General features: G+C 42.4%; 1 protein-coding gene across 1 annotated transcript; it reads left to right on the top strand.

The window, feature by feature from the left end:
• Positions 1-1,013: 1,013 nt before the first annotated feature.
• On the top strand, positions 1,014-8,795 carry guca1g (guanylate cyclase activator 1g; the record flags this gene model as incomplete). The annotated part of the gene is made up of 4 exons (XM_084335115.1): positions 1,014-1,226; positions 1,928-2,077; positions 4,378-4,468; positions 8,680-8,795. 4 exons carry the CDS (start codon positions 1,014-1,016, stop codon positions 8,793-8,795), a joined length of 570 nt encoding a protein of 189 aa, XP_084191241.1.
• Between the last annotated feature and the right edge of the window lie 337 nt (positions 8,796-9,132).

Below are 9,132 nucleotides of genomic sequence, written 5' to 3'. Positions count from 1 at the left end.
AAAAGGCACACAGGAACTGTTCCTCGACGTGAGACCCAGTGACTCGGCGGTCGCGTGGGGCTGTGTGCTTCGGGCGGGGGTGTGTGAAACAACGTGCACACAGGGTTTAGAGAGGGTTAAAGAGGGATTGGACCTGTCTTAAAATACACTACAACACTGTACCCCTCTCACCCACCGTCAGTTTGGCCAGATTGACAGCACTGGGATTAGAGTCTCTCAACCAGGAGAAGGAGACAGGAGCGGACGCTGAGTGGGGATGCACTCTGCCAAGGCTGGAGATCATATATTTTAACATTTTTCTATGTAATGATTTGATTCTGATTCATGGACGTTACGTAATTGAGAGGGTAGGCCTATATGAAAGATGATTCTGTGGGATTTCATCTTTGGACATGTATGTTACTTTTATATATTTTTGGACCAGATGTTTTTTTCTCTCTCGATCATTGGATATTACTTGGATATTACTAACAATGAAGAGTTAAATGGGGGATAATTGAGAATAAGTCTCAGCTGAAGCGTCCTTGTATGCGCTGGATTCTTCATTGATGGACAGTGCTTTTAGGATGCTGTGATTCTACTGAGATATTACAGCATGGTACAAAGCGTGTGTGGATGCTAGTTTTGTTACACAATTTGATGTCTGAGAATGTGTGTAAACACCTTTGGGAATTAATGGACCCTAAGATGCCTTTGTGACAGAAACCATTTTGAAACCAGCTCTTTAATTTGAAACCCCCTCACAGGATTTTTCTTCAATCCGGCCAAGGAATCTGTGATATTTCTCCTACTGTGATGCTACTGGGATGCTATTGTGATGCTACTGTGATACTGTAGTGCTACTGTGCTGCTACTGTGCTGCTACTTCTTCCCCATGACAGCTCTGCACACAGGATATAAAACCCACAGGTAAACAACAAAATGACCACCATCCGGTCAGTCGCTGCAGCGAAAACAGACAAACAACACAGCTTGTGAGACAGTGTCTAGCACGGGGTGTTTGAGTTGGCACCATGGGGCAGGGACTGAGTGAGGGAGAGGATGAGGAAGAGGAGGAGGCGGTCGAGTTGAAGGAGATTCAGCATCTGTACACGGCCTTCATGAGGACCTGCCCCAGCGGAGCACTGCACCTCCACGAGTTCAGGAAGCTGTTTGGTGTCCGGAGCTCCTCAGAGGATGAGAGCTTATACATGGAGACCATCTTCAAGTCCTTTGATACTAACAGGGTGAGATGATGATGATGGTGGTGATGGTGGTGATGGTGATGGTGGTGGTGATGATGGTGATGATGGTGGTGGTGATGATGGTGGTGATGATGGTGGTGATGATGGTGGTGATGGTGATGGTGGTGGTGATGATGGTGATGATGGTGGTGGTGATGATGGTGGTGATGATGATGGTGGTGGTGGTGGTGGTGATGGTGGTGGTGATGATGGTGGTGGTAATGATGGTGGTGGTGATGATGGTGATGGTGGTGGTGGTGGTGATGGTGATGATGGTGGTGATGATGGTGGTGGTGGTGATGATGGTGATGGTGGTGGTGATGGTGATGATGGTGGTGATGGTGGTGGTGATGATGGTGGTGGTGGTGATGATGATGATGGTGATGGTGATGATGGTGGTGATGGTGGTGGTGATGATGGTGGTGGTGGTGATGATGATGGTGGTGGTGGTGGTGGTGGTGATGATGGTGGTGGTGGTGATGATGATGGTGATGGTGATGATGGTGGTGATGGTGGTGGTGATGATGGTGGTGGTGGTGATGATGATGGTGGTGGTGGTGGTGGTGATGGTGATGGTGACATGGACATTTACGGGGGCCATACAGATATACAGATATCTATCATGACATTTATGACAATACATGACATATAAGTATCCAGTGCCCTGTATATCCAGGGACCCTCATGGTCGTGTGTGTGTCCAGGACAACAGAATCGACTTCATGGAGTTCGTGGCGGCGGTGCACCTGGTCCTCCGGGGCCCCCTGGAGGACAGGCTGAAGTGGTCCTTTAAGGTCTACGACCAGGATCACAACGGACGCCTGGACAGACACGAAGTCAAACACATCATCAGGGTAAGACGGAACTTTTTTACTTGTGTCCTTCGATGACGGCTAGACTGACAGAAGGTCAAGACACTGTAAGACGTGTTTCTTTTATGCTTTTATGCCTTGTTTTTTAATTGCCTATGTTTTTAAAGTAGAGTGCACTATAAATCGAATGTATTATTATTATTATTATTATTATTATTATTATTATTATTATTATTATTATTATTATTATTATTATTATTATTATTATTATTATTATTATTATTATTATTATTATTATTATTATTATTATTATTATTATTATTATTATTATTATTATTATTATTATTATTATTATTATTATTATTATTATTATTATTATTATTATTATTATTATTATTATTATTATTATTATTATTATTATTATTATTATTATTATTATTATTATTATTATTATTATTATTATTATTATTATTATTATTATTAAGACTGGACGTTACTTGAAGGAACATGCCAACGTTATGGGAAATGCACTTACCGTCTTCTCCAGAGTCAGACAAGAAGATAGATACCATTTTCCTCTCATATGCGTTCAGTAGAAAGTTATCCGGCTGCAAGCTAGCCTAGCTTAGCACAAATTAATGGAAGTGGATACAGATCAGCTAGCCTAGCATGCGCCGTCCTATATATGGGACGTTTTTAGGACGATTTGCCCACCGGCACTTGGCGACCCCTATTGGCTCGGCTGTGCATATTTCGTAATACAATATATATATCGAATTGAAGGCTTATTTGTTGCCTGTCGATAGCGACAAAATCCGACAAAATCCGTTCAGCGGTTCTCGAGTTACACGCCGGTATTTGAGGCTTGTGCAAAGTACACGGTATTGCACAAAATACCACTCCCGACTCTTGGCGCAGTAGTTCCGTCAATCTAGATCCGATCTTGAAAATGATTGTGGAGTTGGCTTTCCAATGAGTGTGGCTTTCCAATGATACCCCACCTGGGGATGTATGAATCAGGGATCTGGTGAAAAACTAACGAGCGAAAACAGGAAGAGAAAAACAGCCGAATGAATTGAAGTCTATGAGAAAACTCTGTTTTTCTTTTGTACACAGTTGACCAAAATCACTCATAATAACTCATTTCTGAATGGATCTTTATGAAATTTGGACATGTACTACATAAGGCTTCAGGCTATGGGTCAGTATAGGGGACACATAGGGGGAAAGTATCAGAATTAGTCTGGGGCTTACTACCTTTCTATTGTCAAATATCACCCTCAGAATACCCCAAAAGACAAAAAACATTTCTGTCCGCCTGACAAATTGTCATCAAAAGTGATAATTTTCAAGTATTTTATTATACATGTTGCTGCCTCACATATATATATATAAAAACGTCCCACATTTATAAGCTTCAATTTAAGTCCAAGATGATGGGGGTATTCTGAGGGTGATATTTGACAATAGAAAAGTAGTAAGCCCCAGAGTATTATTCTGATACTTTTCCCCTATGTGTCAGGATACACCATGCAACGTTTCAGACTTATCTGACCATTTATGCAGTTGCAGTACCCTCATATTTGCAATTACATAATTTCGCCAGAAGCTTTTCCCAAAAAGAGTTTTTTTTTGCCCCTGAGGCCAAACAGGGCTGATTTGAGGGTGGTCATTATCAACTTGTGATGGCCCAAGGTATGGGATAACTGGAAATAATAATGAAAAAAAGGTAGCAAAAAACATCCTGAGGGGTGGACCTGGCTCCCGGCCTAATAGTTATCTTCCTTCCAACATGGCTGCCTGTAACCATTGCTCACCACTTTCAAAAGAAAATTCATAATTATCTTACCTAGTATGTAAAACACTGGTAAAGGATGATGTTACTGTTCCACTTTGACTTGTTTATAACATCCAGTATTAATTGTCACTGGTTTGTCCATACAGAAAATAAATGTGTGTAAAATATCTTGTTTGATATATGTAAATGTATAATAAACATATGTCAATAGATGTGATTTTTGGTTAAATGTTATATTCAACAGTTGTTTGTATTATTTATTTTTTGCTTGTTTGAATATGTCCATATACATTATTATATATAATTGGACAAATATAATAATATCTCTTAATGATTAAACATTTCTGCAACATATAATGAAATATGTTTGGATATATTCAGAGGTGTAATTTTTCGAATGAGTATTTCAGAACATTCCTTTTCTGTATGTCTGGGTCTCCTCTGTATTGATAGTTCTGTATAAATATGAATTAAATGTTTATTAAATAAGAACACAAGGACAAATCACCAATCTAACATGTTTATTGATATTGTTTCTTTTCAGATAATCTACAAGATCAAGAAAAAAAGTGACACTGAGAATATAGATGAAATCTGCAACCGGATATTTGAGATGGTGGATAAAAATAAAGATGGTAAGTTCACTACCACACCACCACACTACCCTTAACCCTTAACCCTTTCACTGCCGCATGACCAAGTTTAACCCTTTCACTACCACACTACAGAAGGTTAACCCTTTCACTACCACACTACAGATGGTTAACCGTAATAATAAATAATAATAATAATGTATTGGATTTATATAGCGCCTTTCATGAGACCCAATGCGCTTTACAGTAGGGGGGCAACTAAGGGGAAGGAGATCAGAGGAACAATTAAGTCAAAAGAAAAGAGGGAAGTCAGGCAGAGTCATTAATAAATTTGGTGAAGAGGTGAGATTTGAGTTGAGATTTGAAGGAGTCCAGGGATGTAGCACTGGATGTTTGCAGGGAGGGAGTTCCAGAGGGACCGACAGTGCGCAGGTTGGTGGTGGCACTGGTGGGGATGGAGAGAAGACTGGAGTCAGAGGACCGCAGCCTCTGGGGTGGGATGTAGGGATGGAGGAGGTCATCTAGGTACCGGGGGGTAAGGGAGTGAAGGGATTTGTAGGTGATGAGGAGGAATTAAAATGTATGCGGGACTTGACTGGAAGCCAGTGTAGTTGTCATCAATATCAACCTGACAAACAATGACTGACATATATTGTATATCGATTCACTACAGACAGACAGACAGACAGACAGACAGACAGACAGACAGACAGACAGACAGACAGACAGACAGACAGACAGACAGACAGACAGACAGACAGACAGACAGACCGACCGACCGACCGACCGACCGACCGACCGACCGACCGACCGACCGACCGACCGACCGACCGACCGACCGACCGACCGACCGACCGACCGACCGACCGACCGAAAGTTAGATCTGAATTTCGTTCTACGGTACAGGCACCACTGCTAGATGTACGATAATTATCGTATTTGTACGATAAAAGCAGCTTTCTCATTGCAGGCACAGAAACAGCCAATTGAGAACAGAACTGAAACAGAGAGGTATAGAGGCTGCTAGAATGTGAGTGTTCCTGGTTAGATACCGGCTCCTCCCAGAAGCGTGTCAAAGTGTCCTTGAGCAAGACACTTAACCCCTAACTGCTCCCGATGAGCAGGTTGGCACCTTGCATAGCTGCCTCCACCATCGGTGTGTAAAAGTGACTGTGAGGCATAAGTTGTAAAGCACTTTGGATAAAATGCAGGCCATTTATAAGCACACACACACACACGCACATGTGCGCACACACACACACACACACCATCATTCAGCTTGAGGTCTCAGAGGGACGATGACATCACTGTAAGACAAGGTGTAAAATAATTCCCAGCATGGAACCTGCACTGAGTTAATAAAGTGAGGACCCACCAGAGACGGGCCTGTGTGACCTATTTTGGATCTCGACCCATAGCTGTGAGAAAGACTGTTGTAAAACAGTGTCGTGTTAACCTGTGCGCTCGAGAGTCTATTTATACCCGCTGCGCTGGAAAAGCTACTTTTAGGCCGCATGCTACTCCCTGGCAGTAAGCCTATTATCCCCCAGGTTAAATAAAGCTGCTCGCCCCCTAACCCCGGGCCTCTGCTCCGAAGGCTGCTTTCATAATCAGTTACAGATGATTAATAGTCTGATTACTATTGTAATCCTAACACCTATTTTGGCCTCCCTACACTGGCTCCCTTTTTATTGGTAATTTTAAGGTGCTATTCCTATGGGCAACTTTACACAATTCCTGTGAGTCTATTGAACACATCTGTAAGCTTTTATTAAAAAAAAATCATTGTTTTATATTTCTAATCAAGTACTCAAAAGCCAAATTTTTCTCACTTTGGATTTCAGGCTGTGTTGGCCTGGCTCCGCCCATAAGCACTTTGAGTAAATGAGTATGTGCTACTGCTGATCCCCGCGAGGTCCAGGTTGTGTGTAAGTGAGTATGTGCTACTGCTGCTTCCCCGCGAGGTCCAGGTTGTGTGTAAGTGAGTATGTGCTACTGCTGCTTCCCCGCGAGGTCCAGGTTGTGTGTAAATGAGTATGTGCTACTGCTGCTTCCCCGCGAGGTCCAGCCCAGGTTGTGTGTAAATGAGTATGTGCTACTGCTGCTTCCCCGCACGAGGTCCAGCCCCAGGTTGTGTGTAAATGAGTATGTGCTACTGCTGCTTCCTCGCGCGCGGTTTGTTTCCCCGACAGAAGCTCCTCTCTCTCTCTCTCTCTCTCTCTCTCTCTCTCTCTCTCTCTCTCCCTCTCCCCCTCTCTCTCTCTCTCCCTCTCTCTCTCACTCGCTCGTTGTCTGCCTCGCTCTGTTTGAGGAAGTGAAGATAATTCCACTCGCTCTGCTGTCGCTGTCAACCATGGGGGCCGTCGGTTGTGTGATAGTAAAGGGTTAACCTTCTGTCGTGTGGCAGTGAAAGGGTTAACCGGCTGTTGTGTGGCAGTGAAAGGGTTAACCTTCTGTGAATTGTCGCAGTGAAAGGGTTAACCGTTTTGGTAGTGCGGCAGTGAAAGGGTTAACGTCAGCAAAACCGTCAAATCAGAACAGCTTAGTTGAGTGAGGGAGGATCTCGTGAACTCGAGACTATACTGATGAGTCAATATGGTAATTAGAGACACAGACCCATTGATACTAACCCGTATTACTATAAAACCATGCTAAACACAGAAAAAAGCCATTTATAATGCATGTCCCCTTTGATGTTGTTTGATGCTCTCCTTTTTTTTATTATTGGAAAGCACTTTATGATCCTGTATCTAGAAAGGTGCTATATAAATAAAATGTACTTACTTACTTACTAATTGTGCTGGAACCGGAGATGTTAATCGTGCGCATGGTCAAATCTTCATGGTTGATACAAATCTATTGTTAAGACATTATTAATTAAATACAATCAGGAGTTCAGTAGAGGACTTGACTTCCTCAGGCCAGGAGAAAGAATCAAGCACCCCCACCCTCATTATGTGAGATCGCTCTTAAGATAAAAAAAAATTATATCCAAAATCAATAGAATACTAAGTGAAATGGCCAATTGCTAACTGACGTTTGTGTTTGTAAATGTACAATCAAAATGTCTGTCTTCCCTTCAAACAGGTCTAAATAATCCAAGGAATACCCCCATCCAAACAAAACCAAACAAAAGTAAATATAAGTAGCTACTAAGGCTGGGACTTTATCGCAATAATTTCTATTAATTAACTACAGAAAGAATTAAAAGTTAAACAAATGTATGCATTTAATCGCATGATGATTTGTCTTTATTGTGTAAGAATGTTACCTTTCAAAGGAGACCAGACTCATGCATGTGCTATAAGTATAAAGTATAATAAATCACAAATTACTTTTTTTCTTAGTCTGGTTTGTTCATAAAAAAAAAAAATTAGAGAAATTGAAATCAATCAAGAGTTATTTTTTCTTTTTTTCAAGTTCTGGAATGTACTTGAAAGTACTGCAAAAGTTATGTATATTCATTGATTCTCTCATATACCTAAATTTATCAAATATTGATATGCAATTAAAATAAACATTTTAATCAAGTCCCACCACTAATAAGTACCTGTTCTCTGATTGTTGTGTTATAAAAACGATATATGGATTTATGGATTTCACTTATCGATAGAGAATGTCACCTGAACCGAGCAGGATGTCTCCATCTCAATGTCCTCTAGTGTCCCTGTTTTCCTCCCAGGTCAGATCTCACCTGAACAGAGCAGGACGTGTCTGTCTCAATGTGCTCTAGTGTCCCTGTTTTCCTCCCAGGTCAGATCTCACCTGAACAGAGCAGGACGTGTCTGTCTCAATGTCCTCTAGTGTCTCTGTTTTCCTCCCAGGTCAGATCTCACCTGAACCAAGCAGGAAGTCTCTGTCTCAATGTCCTCTAGTGTCCCTGTTTTCCTCCCAGGTCAGTTCTCACCTGAACCAAGCAGGAAGTCTCTGTCTCAATGTCCTCTAGTGTCCCTGTTTTCCTCCCAGGTCAGATCTCACCTGAACCAAGCAGGAATAAGTCTCTGTCTCAATGTCCTCTAGTGTCTCTGTTTTCCTCCCAGGTCAGTTCTCACCTGAACCAAGCAGGAAGTCTCTGTCTCAATCTGCTCTAGTGTCTCTGTTTTCCTCCCAGGTCAGTTCTCACCTGAACCGAGCAGGAAGTCTCTGTCTCAATCTGCTCTAGTGTCTCTGTTTTCCTCCCAGGTCAGTTCTCACCTGAACCGAGCAGGAAGTCTCTGTCTCAATGTGCTCTTGTCTCTCTGTTTTCCTCCCAGGTCAGATTTCTCTGGCAGAATTTATAGAGGGTGCCAAGAAGGACGCCTGGATCATGGACCTACTCAAACTAGACCTCAGTGCCAGCAAGTGGTTCCGCAAACACTTCCGACCTTGAGCACCATGGCATAGGTGTTTCCCACTACTTTACCCTGTAGGGTGGGCGGTCACCTACTGGTCAGAAGGTTTCTGGTTCAAACCCAAGTGCCTGATGCTGTCAACTTCCGACTGAACTAAACACTGAAGACTGAACCAAACTACGAACACTGCACTGTGAATAAACCACATGGAACTACACTACGACTTAACTACAAGAGAGATTCCAAAAGACATGATCTCAACAGAGCCTGAGAGGTTGTACTGCTGACACCAGAGTTGGAACCCTGACTGTACATTTTGGTAGGCATTTGGGATGGCCTAGAGAGCAACGGTTCTCAAACTATGGGTCGCGACCC

Source organism: Notolepis coatsorum, assembly GCF_963971535.1.
Source record: "Notolepis coatsorum genome assembly, chromosome: 18".
NCBI classification, from domain to species: domain Eukaryota; kingdom Metazoa; phylum Chordata; class Actinopteri; order Aulopiformes; family Paralepididae; genus Notolepis; species Notolepis coatsorum.
Note: the sequence above shows the minus strand (reverse complement) of the source record. Positions and strands in the feature narration are given on the sequence as shown.